The 21,575-nt window shown below is 39.5% G+C and overlaps 1 protein-coding gene across 1 annotated transcript in view; it reads right to left on the bottom strand.

Moving 5' to 3' along the window:
* LOC139672077 (protocadherin Fat 4-like) overlaps window positions 1–21,575 on the bottom strand; it is a 127,500-nt gene that overhangs the window by 9,418 nt on the left and 96,507 nt on the right. Inside the window, exons 9-15 of the mRNA XM_071555559.1 lie at window positions 16,497–20,846; window positions 10,737–10,841; window positions 8,733–9,040; window positions 4,590–4,675; window positions 3,359–3,538; window positions 2,239–2,363; window positions 879–1,096 (exon numbers count right to left, since the gene is read on the bottom strand). Coding sequence (XP_071411660.1) covers window positions 879–1,096; window positions 2,239–2,363; window positions 3,359–3,538; window positions 4,590–4,675; window positions 8,733–9,040; window positions 10,737–10,841; window positions 16,497–20,846 — 5,372 coding nt within the window. The remainder of the gene's footprint in view (window positions 1–878; window positions 1,097–2,238; window positions 2,364–3,358; window positions 3,539–4,589; window positions 4,676–8,732; window positions 9,041–10,736; window positions 10,842–16,496; window positions 20,847–21,575) is intronic.

Here is a 21,575-nt window from a genome sequence, read left to right as displayed (position 1 = left end):
TGCTTCTTAAACACAGCCGGCGTGTCAGGAAAGGTCTGTACCTCTGATCAGACAGGTGGAGAATATCCATGGGGCTGAAGCTTAGAAAGTGTGAATTTCTGTATGAATTTCTTTAAAAGTCAGGGAAAAAAACTTTAAAAGCCTTACAGCAGTCAAGGAAACTTGGAGCTTGCACCAACCCAATAAATGGGCTTGCCAACATCACTGCAGTACTCATTTACAGTTATGAGTAAATGGACTGAGTTGTGGCCAGGAACTGAACCATTGCTTTCTCTTGAGAAAGGTAACTTCTGCAGTAATAAGCTATTTGAGCAAAAAAAAAACCAAAAAGCAAACTAAAACAATGTGGCATTTGAAGCATTAATTCAGCTATGCATCTTAAAATAATCTGATATTGACACTGATCTATGAGTAACCTCCTGAATTCAAGTTATCCCTCACTTCCTAGTTAGATAAGCATGAGCCACATTAGTAGGAATTAATGAAAACATTTTGGCAATTGTTTGCTAGCTTAAGGAGGGTCTGGGTTCAAGGCTCAAAAAATCTGAAGATAAAAGGCCAATAGCAGAATGACTTGTTTTGTAAAGTGTAATGATGATAATAACCATGGCAATGAGTACTGTTCTTGCTGCCTTAAAACAGACATTATTTGGAGTCTAGACAAAACTGATTAGATACAAAACCATCAAGATCTTCTGATACCTTGGCGAATAGCAAGGGAATTGTTGAGAAGATGAATGATACTGGAGAGGTGCCTAGGCTCGGTTAAAGACCTAATATTTTATACAAGAAACAGCAAGAGTAATGGAAAAATGTGATTTTGATCACTCCATATGAAGCAGCCCATATAATGAAACTCAGCATTAGTGTAATCTTGCCTTCACAGTAGTGAAGTTGCTGCTTTCTTGGATGTGAAGTAAAACACCATTCTCGCTTCTTGTCCTGAACTTCACTTCCAAGCGTTCCACGTTTGGGGGTCCCATGCTGGCACTTCGAGCTCCAAGTCTCATCACGTAGTCTCGCTTCTTATTTGGGCTCATGTGGTAGTCGAGTCGTCCTTTGCCTTCCAGCGATAAGGCAGTGTCAGCAGTGATATCTGGGACAAGGACAGGGAAGCACTGAGTATGCAGTTCATAACAGCTCTAGCCATCATCTGACTAATAATGACCATTTTCTCTCAGAGCACAGATCAAGTTCAGAGCAGGTCAGCGGGGAGAGCAGGACTGAATGGCAATTGCAGCTCCTCTATTCTTTGGCTTCAACCAGAATGTATGTTTGAGAGTGGGAGTGTGCGAGTAATTTACTGCTGCTATCAGTCAATAGTAAATTAAAACTCACTAGGGAACAAGTGAGGGAGTAGGCAAAAAAATTTGGCTCTCAGAACTGTAATTCCTTCCCAGGGATGTTACTGTTTCCATTACTGCAAGTAGGGTTTCATGATATATTGAACTCTAAGCATTTCAGGGCAGAGATAATGACTTTCTATTTGTTATAGCATAAAAAAAGTGAATAAAAAATGGCAGAGCATTGACTCATTGACTACCAAATGCTGTTAAAATTATGGCTGAATTCTTTTGTAAAATGGTGCAATAAAAACATATAAATCAGCTAAACAATAATGGGACATGTAAGAAAACAAAGCCCAGTCATTATACTACAACTACATGGAAATAAATCACTTTGCTCTCCTAGACAATCCCATAGTAATTTACAGAGCTACTCCTGTGAGAGTTAATCACTCTGGAGTGTAAATGCCTTGTTTTCATTTACATTTACAATATTTTCTTGTGTATAATCTACGGTCAGTTTGATTGAAAGGACTTTAGTTTGGAGCGAACATAAGCAGATGAACATAATGCTTATGTAAAGGGGTTTTCACTTACCCTCTTACCTCCCCACAGCAAAAAAAATCCCTCCTATGGGTTACCTTTATTTTAGGCACAGATTATACATTATTAGGAAGCAGTAGTTTTAAATAACTGCAATTTACCTGAAATGTGATACACAGACCAGAAAAAAATATGTATTTAAGTTGTTGCTATTTTTATCTCATGAAAGGACAACAGGCCATTGTGGACTTTTCCTTCCAAATTATTGAAGAGCCAAGCATGCTACCTGTTTTCACTATTTTATAAAATGAATTATCTCATGGCCCTGAAAATAAACCGTTAACAACATTTGGTTAAGCCATAGTTAGGTGTAACATTAAACAGGAAGACTGTAAAACCTCCTCCATACATTTTTCACAGTGCTTTCCTGTCAGTCCATCCTTGCAGTGACACTGCTGCCACGACCAATGATCAACACAAGTGCCACCATATTGGCAGGGGCTGGTTGTGCAAGCACCTTCCAGTCTGGGACATCTGAAAGAAATGGGAAAAGTAGATGCTGAAGAATGTGCACTCAAACTAGTGGAGCAAACATGCTAGGAAGCATCCTGCATTTGAATGGTACACCTCTTCCTCCCCCCAGAGATGCAAAAATGGCTCTTTTCCCCATCCCTGAAAGTGTTCAAGGCCAGGTTGGATGGGGGTTTGAACAACCTTATCTAGTGCAAGGTGCTCCTGCCCATGGCAAAGGGGGGTTGGAATGACATGATTTTTATGGTCCCTTCCAACCCAAACCATTCTGTGATTCTAAGACTCTCCATTGACAGTCCATGTTTCTAAGCAGATCCCAATTTTCAGCATCAAGTTATAACAGTCTCAGAAAAGAATCCAGAGATAGCCAAACTCCAGTTATCTGTTACACTAGAGAGTAGCAGCTCTTTTAGGTGCTTTTCATGATGCAGACTGCCAGAGACTTTGTATCACAATGAGCAACACAAACCTGGATGCTGAAAGAGGAAGGGTGAGCTATGAAGTTTGGATGGAAGGCTGACATTATTGCTATGACTGTGAATAGAATCAGACAGTTAATCATTTCTGAAAGACCACTCAGAGGGTATGAGGGAAATTCAGTGATACTTGAGAGGCAAAGTGGTAGAAGAGACATTGTGGATTAAAAGGAAATAAAAGGGAGAAGGTTAGCAAACAATATGAGTACAGTCAAAACCAGGTGGAATTTATAAAGAAACCCAAGAACAAGGCTACTCAATTTCAGCTTGCAAAGCAACTTGAATAATCATTGGCAATAGAAACACAATGATGTTGCTTTTTTGAAGCCTCTGTAATCTTTTGTGAACCTTTCATCCAAATCACTTTCTTCCTACATTTTTCCCACTTCACAGTAAATTTTATAGTAATTTTTTTTTTACAAGAAGTATCTGAAAGTGTCTGAATGAAATAGCATCTGACTTTAGTGACAGCTTCCTTTATTGTAAACATGGTCCATTTGATACCATATATAGCAGACATACTGATCTAAGATTCCTTGAGCTGCCAAAGCCTGGCTGGGCTCCAGGGGACGTCCGTTGACTGCAAACTCCATTATACAGCCCACAAAATCATGGCTTTCCACCTGTCCTCTCCTTTGAAGGATGGGCTCTATGGACCTGATGCCACCAACAGTAACTCGATTTGGTTGTACATCGAGAGTCCTATAAAAGAGTTGGAAAAATAAATAATCAGTATCAGACATTAAGATAGTGACAACAACACATGAGCTGCAACCATCAGCTACAGTCTGAGACTAAAATTACTCTTCCAAAATTTCTATTTTACACTAAGAAGGGGACACAGAGAAATCAACAGCACTTCAACTAACAGTTATAATAGGTATGACTCTAAATTCATACTCAGTCATTGCATTTCAATATTTCTATTCACTTGACTGAGCAGTGTGCTTGAGATCATAATGAATATAGCTTTTTTACTCAATTATCACTGAGATTGTAGATTATATTTAAGTAGCTGGAAGAAGGACTCATTGTTTTACAAGGATATAACACCTCTGCTAGCATGGAAACCATGTGACAGGAAATTGTGATTATTGTAAGAAATTAGCCAAAGTGATTAGGATGAAAGTTATTGTTATCTCCAAAGACACAACAGAAAGGCTATTTAATTAGTTACAGTAAACATCAGAAATAAAGTTTGTTTTCTTTACTGGCCAGTGTTTGCAAACTCAAAACTGTAAAAGACAACACCTAGAAATTACTGAAAACAGTGACAAAGTAATTACTACCAGTATTTTTTTAAAGACAGAAGTAATCATGTGATGTTATTTCTTACACTTCTATAAGAAATGAGAAGTGAAGTTTAAAAAAAGAAATAAATACATGACCCCCAAATCATTAGGCAATAGAATTTATTCCCTTTTACACCACAGTGCAGACCACCAATGGCCTTGAGAACCACCAGAGCCTGGGGACAGGGATGGAGGCAAGAACTTGGGATTTCTGAGTAAACCCTTTATTACCAAACTCCATGCAGAAACGTAGCCTGAACTAGTATGGCAGCAAATATAGAAAATGTAATTTGCTTCTGCAAAGATAGAAGAAAATGATACTTGGGAGCCTTATCATTACTCCAAATTTCTCTGGCTTTACAGGGAGATTTCTTTTTAATTTTACTTTTAATTTTGCTCAAAAGAAAAAAACCCAAACATCAAAAAACCAAACTAATGCCACAAAATGAAGAATTATTTACCAATCAGTTGAAACAGCAACATTGCTAACAGTGCAGTAGCCTGGCTCCTGATCCTCAGAGCAAGAATCCACAGTCAGGGATGCTGCCTGCAAAAAATATATTCACAAATATGCTGAACATTATAAGGCTGTAGTCTCCAAAATTAAATATTTATGTTTATATATATTATATCATGGCATTTGCTAGAATGGAGCACTTGTACCAGCACAGCGAAAACCAAGGTGTGAATACTAACAGAGACAGAGCCAATTGTTTGCTTCAGACAGAGAATCAAACACCAAGTTTTCAGATTTGGGTGGGGTTTCTTTGGTATTTGTTTGTTTTACTCCTTGAAACTGCAGTTATTTTGGCTTGTACTGTATCTTACTCTTGATATGGTTCAGACAATATGAACAGAAAGCTCCTCCCTCACAAAGGGCATTTCTTCAGGGCCTTGACCGTGACATTAAACATATTGCTTGAGCTTGATAAGAAGCATGTTACAAAAGCTGGGAGTATAAACACTGAAATTAATAGTTAAAAAAACCCAAGCAACCACTCAATAGAACTCAAAAAGTAACTAAGTGGACCTAATTAAGGTAATCCTTAGGCTGACAGGTCGTGAGGGATGAGAGTTCTACAAGTTGATAATGGAGAAGCATTTGGACATGTACAACAGTGGGACCAAGCTCATGTTTAGAGAAGTACCAGGCATCATCAGTATTTAGAACAGTATTACCCTATATCATTATTATTACTACTTCCAAGCCATCAAGTCCCAGAAAATGAGGTTGCCTCAGTCTGGTCTAGTGGAAGGTGTCCCTTCCTAAGGCAGGGGCGTTGGAATGAGATGATCTTCAAGGTTCCTTCCAACCTCAAACATTCTATGTTTCTAAGATTACCCGTCATTTACACTTAAACTACTCATGGCACTTCTATTTGTAATCTCTAAGAGTCTAACCAAAGCTGTCACTTAAAATCATGCAATAACTCCTGCTGATTTAAAAAGGATTTTTATTTTATTCCTTATTTAGCAAAGAATTGCCCCCACAGTGATTTATGAATAACAGATGTGCTGAAAAAAAACCCCAACAAAAAAACAACCCTGAAGGTTAGTTATTCCTTAAAACAAATTTTCAGAAAAATAAACATAATCTCCAAATTGTACTTATCAGCTCCTCATGTTTAAACTAGATGTGTGGTACAGTTTTACAGCAAATTTAAATCAAATGGCACCTTTAAAAATGCCTGGGTTTATATTTTGCTTTAGATTACTCTATAGAGGCTGAGCAAGCAGCAATAGCTATCAGTAGGTCATTACTCTGTAGAGGGTTTTTCTACTGCCTGCAACTAAGTTCATTAACAACAGCCTGTTGAAATCCCCACAGATTGTCCATGCTATTTCCAAATACAAACTATAAGCTGACACATTGTATTGACCAAATAAATTCCTAGCTCTCAGCCCTAAATCATGCCTTACAGTACTCCCAAATTGTTCAATTTGCTATTTTTAATGAAAGCTTATCTTGAATTTTTTCCTATATATAATGAGCAAACTGCTTCTCCCAAGAAATGTCAGTCTGCAGTTTCAAAACAGATTATAGCCCTGTATAAATGAAACAATTCACAGAAAGAATAATAAGCTGGCTGCTTTTTATGCCATCACATGCATACATATTTTCCTTCATAATATCAACAACAAAAACTGAAATGAGTTTTTTGTTCTTAGCTCAATCAGTGTAATCTCCCTAACTTAAATTGCTATGCACTGTGCAAGCCAAACTTCAACCCCAGCTGAAGGGCTGGATATTTGAGAATATATTTTACTTGGACCAGAGTTCATACAATTTATTTTCTAATGTTAGTCAAATGTTACTGCTTGTTACTTAAGCATTACTCTACAGTTACCTTGCTGTGTTATGAAACTTTCTATCCTGTCACTCTGCAATAGCTCAGGACTGACAACTTAATGATTTTACCAGTTTCCGATAAAATCCCACTGTGCTGTAGGAAATGGCAGATTTGGAATCCTGAATGGGGGCTATTTTATACAGTTTTGGACACCTGGGAGACATTTCTCCTGCAGCAGAAATATCTAAGACAAAGGTGACTCTTTTCACATATTGTGTTTGTAAACAGCTGACATTACTGAAAAGCTTTAAACATTAAAAAAATCAGAGAAAGGTATGGACTGTCTTAAATGTTTGCTTTCAGCCTAAAGCATTCACAGCTGAAATTTTCTGTAAATTGCCATTTTTATGTTATCTCTTCTTCTGTAGTCTTCTGGCATTTTGACAAGTAAAACATTTTCCTGCTTTATTTTGTTTTTCAGTGTACTTCATTTATTTATTGAAATTTTTCCTGTGTGCTCTTATACTTAGGCATTTAAATCCTATTTATAGAAATATCACACTACTTTAGTTAAAAAAGGGGAACCTTGGGCTTTACCACTTGGAACCTGTGATACAAATTATTAAGCATCTGATATCAAGGCACATTAAATCAAAGTCACTGCTCAACATCATAATTATCCTTCATCTTGTTTGGATATGTAACTCCTGCAAAAACACACAAATAGGATTTGAAAATCCAGCTGAAGAGTGGATTTCATAGAACTCCTTATGTTGGAAAAGACCTTTAAGAGTCTAACCCAGAAGTGTCAAGTCCACCACTAAACCATGTGCCACATCTACATGTTTTTTGAATATCTCCAGGAATGTTGATTCGACCACTTCCCTGAGCAGACTGCTCCCATGCTCGACAACCCTTTTGGGAGGAACTTTTTCCCTATATCCAATCTAAACCTACTCTGCTGCAACTCGAGGCCGTTTCCTCTTGTCCTGTTGCCTGTTACTTGGGAGAAGAGACCAATAGCCACAATAAATGGAGATATCAGGTCTTGTACTATGAACTGAAATGCAGTTTCAGGCTCAAGACTCTCTTATGAGAGAAGAAAAAACATCATGTAGGAATGCCATGAGACAACTCTGGTCTTACAAAGAAACTCAGACCATAAAGAAATACATCCCTTTGCTGTTCTCAGGGTATTTGTGCCTACAGACATCTCACCTTGGACCTGAAGCCTTTTCAGCAACAGCACTTTCTTCTGCAGCAGTTCCTGCTAGGGAATCTCGACAAGAACCCAAGAGCAGCCACACTGGGTAGAACAGTTTATTGTTTTTTATTCCCTACATCACTTCTAGCTTGAAATGTATAAAAGAAAATGTGGAGCCCCAACCATATATTACTCTTATGTGACTTTAAATTCAAACATGTGAAGAATACAGGATTCCATTTCTGTCTAAGGGAATTGTTGGGCAATAGTTACTGATTATGGATTGCAAATAGATTTAGTTTCCTTTCTAACTTAAATATTATGGAGTCAAAAAGCTTGGCTTGAATTCAAAGAGCATTTGGTTTATGTTCTGCCTTGGAAATATTAAAAAAATAAGAGAAGAGGAATAGAAAATATTTACTGGAGAAAAAAAAAAAGGAAGGCAGGAGAGGGGTCAGAGGACCAGGCATATGGCAATCAGTTGTCCCACTCCAGTTTTTGGCAGAGTTCCTCCCCTCAGATGCTTTCTCGGGGACAAAAAGAAAAGCAGCTTCCCTCCCTCCCCCCAAAAAATTCTCACAATGTAGAAGCTTTTAACCTTTTACATGTATGCTACAGAGGAAAACCAGGCTCCCAGTCTGATGAGATTGGTAAAATCTCTAAACTAGCTCAAGGAAGTCAGGGAATCCTGAAATTTTAAGTTTGTTCACCTCTATTTTCCAAACGTTGAGAAAAATTATTTTGAGGCTTTTTGTAATTACTATGGTTAATTAGCATTTCCTGATAATCATCCCTGTAATCTGCACCAGTTAATTAGCTTCATGTGTAGTCATCTATTTCATTAATTATTCTTGGTTCTCATTTTTCACATTGAGAGTGTAGAGCAGTGCACATGTTTTTTTAATTATACTTTATCTTCATCATGCTAAACAAACCACCATAGGGCTTTGAGTCAGTTGGAGTAAGACAGAAAGGAGGGAAGTTTTTCCCTAAGTTGGAGGTTCTGCTAGCAAATGTGATGTTACTGATTTTATGTTCCTCTGAGAGCACATGAAAGCTAAAGTGATTTGGCTAAACTTGTCTTAAATCCTCATTATAGCATATCTTACCATTCCAGCCCTCCGGGCAATGACTGTGTGGAATTGTCCATCAGACACCCTCTTAGCTGTGGTAAGCTTGTATGTGCCACTGCCAAGGTTGTAGGAGAATCTCAGCTTCTCTCCTACTATTTCCAAGGCCAGAAATTCTGCCCGCTCTCCGGTTTGGTTATCGTAGTTATACAACAACAAGGCATTACTTTTTATAGTGGCAAACTTTATATAGATGTAATTATTGTTTGGATCCATACTGGGAAACTCCATATAGGACAACTCTTCAAATCCATAGCTGTTCAGTTCACAATGATTCCCAAAAACACCTGCAAAATGAAAAGCAAAATCTGGAGTCAGAGACTTCTTTTCCTCAGTTTGCATTCTCCCAGAAACAAAGTATGGATGTGCTCTCAGCATGGCTATGATACACAGGCTCTTTAAGGAACCTCTGGTGTATGATTAAAACCACACAACTTGAACAGAAGAATGATGTTACCCAAAGGTGGGTGTTGAGGTACATATATTTAAACTTAAAACTTGAGTTACAAATGGCAGCTATGTCTACTGAAAAGCAAAGTACATTTGATTGAGCTCTCTGGTTTCTTTAGAAAACAAGAACACAAGCCAGTTTGATAGCTATGTCAGACATTGTTGATAATTATCATCAGGCATTTCATTGAGTTATGGAAATAAATGGGCAAATTGAATTTATTTTCCTCTATATAGGCTGTCATCTGAACTGTTTCTCACTGGGTGGTTAATTTTTTATACTTATGACATAAACATGGGTGATTAAAACATTATGCCTTCTTATGTTTTTGCTGATGTGAATATTTTGGTGCATTCTACGTATTGCTTTTCAGATTCCTGTCACATAATTTCCCTTGATTTTTTTCTTTTTTTACTGCAGCAGTAATAAGAAAAAAACCTGACAATTTATGAATTTTAGTTATAGTTACAATGGACTATGTCTATATAGGAAATTATAAACCCTAAGGAAATGTAAAATAAAGGAAACAAAAGAAATAAAGAAGTTATTCCACATGATAGCAAAAAAACTTTAGTGTTAGTTACAAATGCATATAGAAAAGCATACTTTTTGAGAGGTTTTTTCAGCAACCTTAAGACATTGCAGGTGATTTCTCAGGTTTCTCTGTTTTTTTATTAATCTGTTGCATTTACTTTCATACTTTTCCATACAAGCAATCAAAGTTCTGGATTAATCTGCATTCAGAATCAATCTTGCTGCCATTGTATCATGATACCTTAAAATATTCGTGTTGCTTTATGTTTTGGTTGGGTTCATTCCACAAAATAAATCTGGTATAATTAAATTCTAGAAATTATTAAACTATTTTGGCACTACTACATGCTTTTCTGATGGAAAATACTGATATTATTTACAGTGGTCTTACTCTTTGGCTGTCCTGAAAGTGCCTGTTATTCATCAGGAGAGCTTTGATATCATCATACCCCCTTCTTCAGACTGAACTTTGGGATATTCTCGGTGTTGAAGGTCCTTTAGCCCTGATCAAGCTGTGGCTAAGCTAAATTCCTGCTTTAGAAAGTCAATGGTCTTGATTTAAAGATTTCAAGCATCTATACTGCTTTTGGTCAGTTATCTGTCTGTCTCTGTCTGTATATCTATCTATCTATCTATCTATCTATCTATCTATCTATCTATCTATCTATCTATCTATCTATCTATCTATCTATCTATCCCATTAGAAATATTCTCTTATTTTTAGGCCCTGAGTAGTTTGGCTGGATCTTGTTACATTTTTGTGTCAGAGAGAAAGAAGCCATTACCAGGAATGACAAAATAAATATTTGTAGTGATCACATCACTTTTGAATTTCCTTTGAAAGAAGAGTGAGTTAATTAAACCTCTAAATATGTGCAGTTTTTCCAAACCTTGAATCATTTCTAAACCCAAAATCATTTGTACAGGTAAAAATAACCAGCAATTTGAGAAATATGAATAGGGCAAGGAGAGATGGAGAGGAGGAGGAGGGTACTCACCAAAGGGGCAGTGGCAGTAATACCCCTCCAACCCGCTTTGGCAGGATCCACCATTGAAACAGGGATTGCACTCGCAGTAGTTGACAGTGGAGTCACATGTTTTCCCTGTGATTAGGGAATAAAAGTGATTTCCAGGTCAAAGTATTCAGGGCAATAGGGAAGTCAGGCTGGTATGTAGGTCATGAGGTTATGAACCAATCCTGAACATATGGCCAGGAGAGAAGGTGCCAACGACTCGCGGTGGTATGGAGAGAGGAAACACACACAGGAGGCTGGGCTGCTCCCAGCCCTTGCACAGGCATAACATGAGGGCCAGAGAAATTTACTTTATTTTTGAAGTGTCTAGTTGTAATTCTATCATATAAGTACGTACGGATTGTTTTTTGAACTGAATTGAATTTTAGTTTATTATTTACTTTAATTTTTTAACTGGTGTCCATAGAAGAGAGATCATGAAATTAAATGCAAGGCTGAACTAAAAAACTGTAAAAATATATCTTTTTTTTCCTCCTTGTTGAAAGCAATGAACTGGTTAGTGAAAAGGAGATAGAGACAGCCCTTGCTAGACCCTGTACAAACAGAGTGTGCTGAATACAGGCTGCTATTGTACATTGTATGATTTTTCTTATTTTCCCCCATCAATTACAACCTCCTTCTTGACTTGGAGGGCAACAGTCCTCTGGAGTTAAAACAAGCTCTCCTGGATACAGTCCTTTTCTAAGCAGACATTGTCACGTGGTAAATATTATTCCACAGAGAATAAACTGAAATCACATAATTCATTTCAGCAAGGAAGGGAACCAAGGGAAAAAGTGAAGATTTTAACAGATGCCGAATATGGACATGGGGATACTTTGTATAAAACTAAACTTTTCTTTGCATGGAAACATTAACTACAAAAGTATTGGCTGTCATTTCAAAGGTTTCGATCGCTTGGCTTTGATTAACTTAGCAACACTTCCACTACATCCCACTCTTGGAACCTGTCTTCCTTCTGCCAGAAGTGCCTGTGCTCAGCAAAAACTTTGAAGTAACATCATGTTTGTCCCTCCTGTTCCACTGCAAAAACCAGCTACACTCTTCCAGACCTGTCCTTGGATACATACACAAAGCAAAGGCTGACTGCTTTAATGCTTCTTATTTCATTGATAATTAATTTTTTTTTTCTTAACATCAGATATATGTAGGTGTTTAAGTTAAAAGTACAACATGAGTTTGCATAGAGAGTGTCCATCCTTACATGTCACATATGTCTTGTAATTTTACCTCACACATGATAGGAATGCACAACATGCAATTCTTAAGGATTGCTGGTCCATAAAACTAGAAAACCAGTACTGTGCTATATGAATTCCACTCCCTTTTTTAGAATTTCACAACTTGAGCTACATAATAAAGAAAACCTCTTTTTTCCCCTCCTCATCTACTTTTCTGCTTAACCTACAGTTTGCAAGCAGTTCTTCCATGTGAGCAGCAGCTCTCCATGTGTGACTGCAAGTGGGATGGAAACGGAGCGCTGGGGGATTCCTGTGGTTAATACGTAACTTGTAGATTCACCATAAATCCAGGAAACTTTTCCAGTGTCTGAATCTAATTATGCTTTGGGGGTATTTATTTATATTTTATTCTCTAATGGGCATGACTGAAGGATGAGCTAACTTTTTATGTTAGATTTTACTGTTTTCTTTGTTTTAAAATTATAGTCAACAGTACAGATCTTTGACTTACTGAGGAGAACACACTGCAGGAGTCAGGCAGATGTGCTTAAAATAGCTCAGTGATGTTGCTTAGTTTTCTCAAAAATCAAGGGTAGCTAATAAGGCTTACTCAGATTTTTGCAGTTCAATCTACTAAATACGCCTCCTTTTCTCAGCTAACACTTGCTGAGTCAGCAAGAGAATACGGATGTTTATTTTAGCCACACATATTTTAGCATCTTCTTCATATTTAACTACTGTTTAAAGAATGCCTGAAACTAATAAAAATGTGTTTAGAATATGTATGTATTTATGGCCAAACTTCGCGAACGAAGATTTGGGAAGGGCTGTCCCCACGTGGGTGTGCCCTTCCAGCCTGCACAGTGGATTTTAGGTGAGGCTCAGCGTGCACAGAACTGGCCCCATCGTTTAAGTCCTGAGGTTCATCTGCCACGTCCGAGCGAGCTTGGACAGTGACAGGGAAGTCCTCAGGACTAGAACCTACAGCACCCGGCATTTCCCAGGAGGTCTCCCATCCAAGTACTAATCCGGGGCTGACCCTGCTTAGCTTCTGAGATCTGACCTGGTCGGATGTCAGGGAGGCATTTAACTGCCCGTTTAGAATAACAGAATTATAGAATCACAGAATGGTTTGGGTTGGAATGGACTTTAAAGATCATCCAGTTCCAGTCTCCTGCCATGGGTAGGGTCACCTTCCACTAGACCAGGTTGCTAGAGCTCCATCCAAGTCATGAACACTTTCAGGGATGGCACATCCACAGCTTCTCTGGCCAGTACCTCACCACCCTCAATGAGAACAATGACTTCCTTTATATCGTCTAAGCCTGCCCAATTTTTTAGTTTTAAACCATTAATGCTTATCCCACAGCCACAGGCCCTGTTTGCATTTATTCCAACTCTTTTGATGCAGGAAAATATGAATTCCCTGATTTCACCTGGACAACATAAAGAATTAGGAGATCATATACATCTGGTTAGTGTTTCAGTGTATCAAATCAATGGTAAAGAAATCAAATCAGAGGTAAAGGAAACATTTCAGCCTGTGTTTTGGGAACTGGGGAGATCACAAACCAGGGATGCTCCATAGCATTCCAATTCAGTTGAAAATTGCAGCTAGTTGAGTTTATAGATCACTTCTCAGCCAAAATGCTGAAAGATTCAGGGTATTCACTTCTGTGTCAGAAAGATCTTTTTCTAAAGAACATGAAAATTAGGAGAATGCTGGATAACTGCTAACAGACAGTAGTCAACATTTATCATTCATCACCTCCAGCTGATGATATCATATGCAGGGACTTATACAAAAATCTAATTTCATCATATATTTTTTTAAAATTCAAAAATGTATCAGGAACAGATACCAGTGGAATGCTCTTGGGTTAAATTTCAGCTGATTTGGGAATTTTAGTTTTTGTGGTTTTCTGTGTCCATCTTTTAAAGTGGTTGTTCTAATATTCTAATCTTGCATTTGAAACAACTTCACAAACCTACATTCCTTCATCTTAATGAGTCTTGGAAAACAGGAAATGAAGGGTTCAAAGGAAGGGCAGACAACTACTGTAAATCACAAAGCATATTCCCTCCAGAAAGTGATTATTTTAAAAACAAAATCTGATCATCATTAAGAGATGTAATTATAACAGATTGTTCAAGCCCTAACAATGTTTCTCTGAGGTAATCAGTCTTTATAATCCTTTCCAGTGAACAGAATGACATTACCTTTGCAGTATGATGAAGTGAAATGCAGCTGACAAAACATAATAAATCAAGGAGTAGTAAGTTTTCAGGTACACTATTATAAAAGTCTACAGCTCATGTATTCTAATTTACAGTGAACAGAGAGTCTGTTTCAGAAAATACTAATTTCTACTTGCACGCAGTACCATGTAAATATTATTTTTTTTACCAACCATGCAAATTCAATTATGAGATTCTGTTTTCATTTCAAGAGAAGCAGCAAAGCAATGTATATGGTGAAGTCAATTAGAAATCCACAATTTTGGATGTCTCTTTTTTGCTGTTGAGGCACTCAAGGTTTATACTAATGAAAAAAAGGGTTTCAAGCTTTATTTTTACATTCATTGTGACTAATCATATATGAATCAGGATTCAGACCCCAAGCAGCTGTGTTCTCATTCTGTTGGCAATATAATAATGACATAATAGCCTCTATGTCAAGCATTCTCAAACAATCTGTATTCTGACATTTGTTTGCAGAATCTATAGAATGTGCAGAATTTCAAATACGCTTTTGCAGAACATAAAATATCTTAACATATTGCACGTTAATTGTGATCTTATAAGCTCAGTTAATACTAAACTGCAAAGATATTTTGGTTTTTAATTACGCTGGTGACTTTTGTCTTCTGTCTGGATCAATTAATCTCAGGAAACTTTAATAACTCTTGATTCTGCAATGTCCAACAAGATTTGACTCCCAAACAGAAATGTCTGCCTGAGTGGCAGTCTATTTTAAGGTTATCTGTGTTGACAAGGAGTTTAAGAAAGCTCCTATTAGATGCCACATTGAATTCATGGTGTGAAAGAAATCCAGCACTTCAAACTCTAAGAGTCTCTCATCACAATTTCTTACTAAAAATATTCATCTTGGTTTTGAGCTTGTCCCATGCAGAGCTTGATTTTTGGCTGGCATTAAGGGTTGAACATTAAGATATGAGCTTTAATAGCAGAAGAAATCAGCTGGATGCTTCATTATTGTTTTAAATTATAGTGTAGAGGCATAAACTGTAGTATGCTGCTGAAGTTAATGAAGTGCTTGGCTTCATGGCAACAGCAAACATATGCCCATGTAATCTCTGGTGCTAATGACCTAAAGAGTTAGAGGGCATAGGTGCCCTAGAATTATTTTGCCATGCTCCTGGCAAAATAATGTGATGTACTAATACAACACGAAATAAAATCCTGGATTGGTAACTTAGAACTGCTTGTCAATTAACAGCAATTGCTCCTGACCTGAGGCTCAGGAGGACAATTTGTGAGGTTTATGTGAAAGACCATCAGTGTCCTTGATATTGCACTGAATATGTACCTACTGCTGTAGCTGTGATTTAAATTGAGTAGTCAAACCTTTATTTTGAAATTGATTAACTTTCTCCTTTGCAATAAATTAACTGCTGTACTGGTCTGGCGTAAGGAAAAAAACCAAAGGAACAATGGATCCTCTGATTATTCCAAGGGTTACAGGTGAGTTTTGGTGGCAGTGGTGGTAAGTCCCCAAACCCACACCATAATGAACACAGCTATGCTGACCTGGAGCATCAGCAATACAAAAATACCCCTTTGAAAAAGTAAAATTAATCTTCTCTGTTAGACTTTTTTTCTGACTTCTATAAAAAGACACCATAAGCATGGCTTAAGATTAAGATCCTTCTTAAATATCATACTTATGACAGAAGCAAAGACTAGCCTGCTTTTCTAGTGTTAAAATGCTGCTGTGTTTGAGTGTATTAAATATTAGAGAAAAAATATTCAGAAGAGGTAGGAATGCCGCAGACATTTCTCTGCTTAGTGAAAAAAATAAATGACAAAGGGACAAAATGTGGAACACACAGGTTGATCATTTTGCCTGAATTGTGTTTTTTCCCATAACCTTCATCTGTTTTCTGTCATGTATGACTGTGAGGAATTTGGAGCAGAGGCTGATTTTCTTGCTTGGCACACTTCTAGCAGACTTGAAATGTTACCACAATATGCATAACAATAACATGAACAGAAAAATCATACTTAAGCATTGGAAATGGTTTCTACACATTCAAAAAATTAAATAGCTCTTGTAAAAATATTTCTGCTGCAATGCATATCAGGTAAGTGTGATTAGCCTGAGGACAAATCTAAAATGAAATAAAACAAAACTGTGGGCACCTGGTCTTCTGAGTTTTCATAACTATTAATACGTCATTTTGCATGACCTCTTCATGTACTGGGGATTCACGTATTCAGACAAACTTGTGCTAAAAAGGCACATTTCCAGCCTCTTTCCATCCATTTCTATACTGTAAGGTATAGAGAAGTAAAAGCATACCTGTATAGCCTGTTTTACAAACACAGTTGAAGCTTCCTGGGAAGTTCTGGCAGGCAGCACCATTTTTGCATGGGTTGGAAAGGCACTCGTTGACATCCCTCTCGCAAGCCATGCCAGTGAAACCATCTGGGCAGCTGCATGAGAAGCCCCCCACCAAATTGTGGCAAGTCCCATCGTTGTGGCAAGGGGAAGGGAGGCACTCGTCAATGTCTGTCTCGCACAGACTCCCATCGTACCCTGGCATGCACCTGCACACAAAGGGCCGGAGGGGCTCGTTGGCCACAATGATGACGGGGACACTCTCGTGGGTCTTCAGAGCCAGGCTCACTGCCAGCCTCCTTAGGCAGCTCCCTCCGTTCTGGCAGGGGCTCTGCAGGCACCAGTCATGGTCCACAGCCTCAATCTGCACACCGCTCTGGCGGAAGAGGACATCTTTGATGCTCTCAAAGAAGGTGGCCACACCGCTGGGATTCACATACTGGTTGTTGCTGCGCTTGATGGCCGCCATCAGGAAGGTGTGGTTGCTCTCCTCATACAGACCGTAGAGCTGGATGGCAGTGCCCAGGCCTGTCAGCTGGGAGCTGGCGATGCGCAGGAAGTGGAGATAGTGGTTCATCAGGAAGTCCCGCACGCTGTGGGCGCTCAGGCGAAGGAGGATGCTGTTGTCGATGGTGGTATTGCTGAAGCCCATGAAGAAAATCCGGACACTGCTGGTGACTGCACCATGTAACCCATCATTGCTGAGGACGGCCAGGTCAAATGTGCCATCTGTGGACCTTGCCTGTGAGTGCAGCTCACAGGTACCCCCAGGAATGCTGAAGAGGCTGGTGACTCCTGAAGTGAGAGTGCACTGGAAACTGTCTAGCACATCTGGATCCTGCGGCTTTACATTGCCCAAAATTCCTCCAGGGAAGAGGTTGCCATAATAGTGAACAAAGATTTCTACTGTTCTGGGCTGAGACGGGTTGTCATTTTGGTCTATTACCTTGATCTGCACAGTTCCTGTGGAAGACATCTGAGGGACACCAGAGTCTCTCGTAATCACTGACAGGTAGAAATCGCTGATTTGCTCCCTGTCAATCTCCCTCGTCGTTGTCAGAATGCCAGTGGTGCTGAGGCTGAAGTAGCTGGTCGCAGGACCAGTGCTGAGCAAGTAATATGTAAAAGGACCTTGGTTGGGAGGGAGATCTGGATCTGATGATTGAAGTGTCATCACAAGAGTTCCTGCACGGTTATTCTCCATGACTTCTCCTTGGCTGGTGGACAAGGTAGGGCCATTGTCATTGATATCTTCCAAAGTTACCAATAAGGAGGCACTTCCTGTAGCAGATGGTGTTCCCGAATCAATGGCCAGCACAGAAAGGTTGTAGACAGGCAGCGTTTCTCGATCCAGCTCTGCAGTGACTGTCACCTGACCCGTCTGTGGGTTGATAGAGAAGGCGCTGTTGTCATTGCCAGAGCCAATGAAATAGGAAAACCTGCTCCAGCTAGGGACAGAATCTGAATCAAAGGCACTAACAAATGTGACATGGGTGCCTGGAGGAACACCCTCGCTGATTTGTATATTGTAGGTTCCTAAGGTAAAAACAGGAGGATCATTGGCATCCAGTATAGTGATATTAACGGTTACTTCATCTATGTCTGCACCACGAATGCTCCCCAAATTTTTTGCAAGGACTTTCAAAGAGATTCGTTCTTCTTTTTCTCTATCAAGAGGTCCTGAAATGTAGATCTGGCCACTCTTCTCATCTATCTGAAAGCCCTTCTTTCTACTGTTGCCAAAGATAAGGTAGTGGACTTCTCCATCAGTTCCCATATCACGATCACTTGCAAAAACCTCACCAATGACAGTACCTTTGGAGGCTGCCTCTGAAACCTCAAAATAATAAAGTTTGGACACAAAACGGGGCACATATTCATTTGTCCCTTCTAATTGGATGTTGACACTAGCAAAGCTGCACCTCTCTTCATCTGGAACATTGAAAGCCTTTACCATTAGATGGTAACTTTGCTTTGTTTCATAATCTAAAAATCCTTGGGTGGTGATTGTTCCCGTATTGGGGTCAATGACAAAGAGGTCACTGTCTGAGGACTGAATGGCATATGCAATCACAGCATTAGGTCCAGAGTCAGCATCAGTGGCATTTAAACAAATAACAGTTGTCCCACTGGGGGCATTTTCTAACACGTTGGGAAAGTAGTCCTCAGGGCTGAATGCTGGAGAATTATCATTCACATCAACAACATTAACAGTGACACTGCAGTAGCCTGTTTTGGACACCCATCCTCCATCTGTGGCAGTAACAACCAGCTCATGCTTTTGGCATAACTCAAAATCAAGTGGTTTTGCTAGTGTCAGAGTACCAGTAGTTGTATTGATAGCAAAGATTCCAGCTTCATTTCCAGAGGAAATATTATATCTGACCAATCCATTCATAGCAGCATCTCTGTCTCGTGCTGAAACTGTCCTGATCACTGTTCCAACAGAGTGACTCTCTGGGATAGTAACACTCATACGGCTCTGGGAAAACTCAGGTGTATGGTAATTTTCTTCAGTTACTACTATTTCAACAGCTACCTCGGATGAGAGTGGAGGATTACCTTTGTCCTTGGCTTTCACTTTAAACAGGAAGCTTTTGTTCAAATCAGCCATTAGTGAAGATGACACAGAAATCCAGCCTGTACTCTTGTCCAGTCTGAATTTATTAGTTTTCCTCTCATCAGAGATAAAGTACTCCACTTCAGAATTCAAGCCAAAGTCCTTGTCATCCACAGCAGTAACTTTAATTAAGTTTGTGCCAACCCTCACATTCTTAGTAACAGGAGTGAAGTATTTCTGAGCCAGGAACAGCGGTGCGTTGTCATTACTGTCTACTATGTTAATGGTGACGGTTGTCTCGCTCATTAATGGGGGACTGCCTCGGTCTGAAGATGTAACAATGAAGCTGTGCCTATTGATATTGACGTTGCTTGAACGGCTGGAATTTTGGTATCTTAAGTACTGCTTGTTGAAAATTTCCCCGGTGGTTGCATTAATGCGGAAAAACTCAGACTGGGATTTTATGAAGTAGAAGACTTGGCCATTTGACCCTGCATCTGGATCGGTGGCTGAAACCTGGGTGACCTTTAACCCAATCCCAGGAAGCTCAGGGCACTCCAGGTAATAGGATGGCTTTGTAAATCGTGGGGCATTGTCATTGACATCCATGACAAATATAGTGACATCCGTGCTCACTGTCCACCCAGAGTCATGAGCAGAGACCCTGATCCTGTAGCGGTCAGTGTCCTCCCTGTTCAGTGGTCTGCTGATGGTGATGTCCCCAGTGCTAGGATTTATGGTAAATGGGAGACTTGTTTCCCTTATGGAGTACCTGCTGACTGCATTGACCCCAATGTCTTCGTCTGATGTTGTGACTCGAGTTACTGTAAAACCCAGAGGTGCATTTTCAGGGACAGAAGCACTGAATATCTGGGAAAACCTTGGAGCATTGTCATTTTCATCTAAAATATTAATGATAACTTTGATGGTTGTGCTCTGGAGTGGAGTGCCTTTATCTGAAGCTTTTATGGTTAGTGTGTATTGAGACAGCTTCTCCCTGTCCAAGGGCCTGACACTTCTGATCTCACCAGTGGCCCGATTTATACTGAAACTATTTTCAGTATTGCCCTCAATTATTTCATAATTTAACTGTCCATTTAGACCACTGTCCCTGTCCACAGCAGCCACTGTCAGTATCTTCCGTGGGGACAGGTTCTCTGCTATTTCTGCAATGAAGGGATCTTGCTCAAACTCCGGCGCGTTATCATTGACGTCTATCACTGTTACTTCCAGTTTTTTGTATGAGGAAAAGGGAGGAAAGCCTGTATCTCTGGCCTCAATCCACACCACGTATTTCTGTATGGCTTCGAAATCCAAAGCCCGCCTAACAGAAAGCTGTCCTGTCACCTGGTCAACCACGAAGGTGCTGCCCAGGTTACCACTGGCAATGTAGTAAGACAAGGAGCCTCCTCTGGCTGAAGATCCAGAGATGGTGGTGACAACTGTACCAACTGCCTGGTTTTCAGGAAATGTGAAGGTCTCCTGATCTGCCTGAACATGAGGGAATTCAGCTTTGTTCACGAACCTCACAGTGACAGTCGTAGAGTCTGTCTTGGGGTAGTGGCCGCCATCCCTAACGTGAACAGAAATGGTGACTTCAGACTCTCCCGCCAGCGGGTTTGCAGCCAGGATCGCCCCCCTTGCTGGATCAATATGAAATTTCTCAGAGTTTTTCCCTACGAGGGAATAATGGAGCTCAGCATTGGAGCCGGCATCTGCATCGGTGACGGTCACAGCAAACACGAATGAGCCTGAAATTCAGAACAACATCAGGTCAGTCTTTTAATGAATGAACTGATTGTGGAAGATGTGATGCTGGCTTTTCCCTCAGAAGCATAATCCTGGAGCAGTATGCTCTGTCTTACACTGCTCCAAAAACGAACTTTTTCACAAGATGGTAAGGTCAACAAGTGGCAGGTGAGTTTGGGAGGCCACAAGACATGCACACAGACAAAAATGTGCGTTTGAAAAATAGGACACTGCATTCAGACAGATGGATGTATAGGTCTCAGTGACTGCACTGGAATATGGACCTGTAACCTTTTGGAAGGCTAGCATCCCACTTTGAGAACATTCACATTATGAAAGCCATAAACCTGATAAGATTGAATGATATTTTGATATTTTAAAATTATTCATAGTTTGTTTATCCATGTAGAAAAAGAAAGCCAAACTGGAATTTAAGGACTGTTAAGGTTACATTAAGTGAACAGGCAGCACCTATGGACATTTACCCTACACACCCACCTTCCCTTGTAGTCCCTTCTCTTCCTATTTCCCAGGTGCTGCTCCTTTCTCCCCACTAGGCTCTTACTTCTAAGAGTATTCCAATGACAGTAATAAACAGCACTGCATTTTTTAAAAGCAATGATCAGCCTCTGAGAAAGGGATAAAATAGAAATACAAAACTATTGCACCCTATTACAATAACTTGAATATGTTCAGATGTTTCAGGTCTTTTGAATTTATGCTTCACAATG

The sequence above is a fragment of the Pithys albifrons genome, chromosome 5, assembly GCF_047495875.1.
Source record: "Pithys albifrons albifrons isolate INPA30051 chromosome 5, PitAlb_v1, whole genome shotgun sequence".
Classification (NCBI taxonomy): Eukaryota; Metazoa; Chordata; class Aves; order Passeriformes; family Thamnophilidae; genus Pithys; species Pithys albifrons.
The sequence above is the reverse complement of the archived record's forward strand: the minus strand, read 5'-3'. Positions and strand labels throughout refer to the sequence as shown.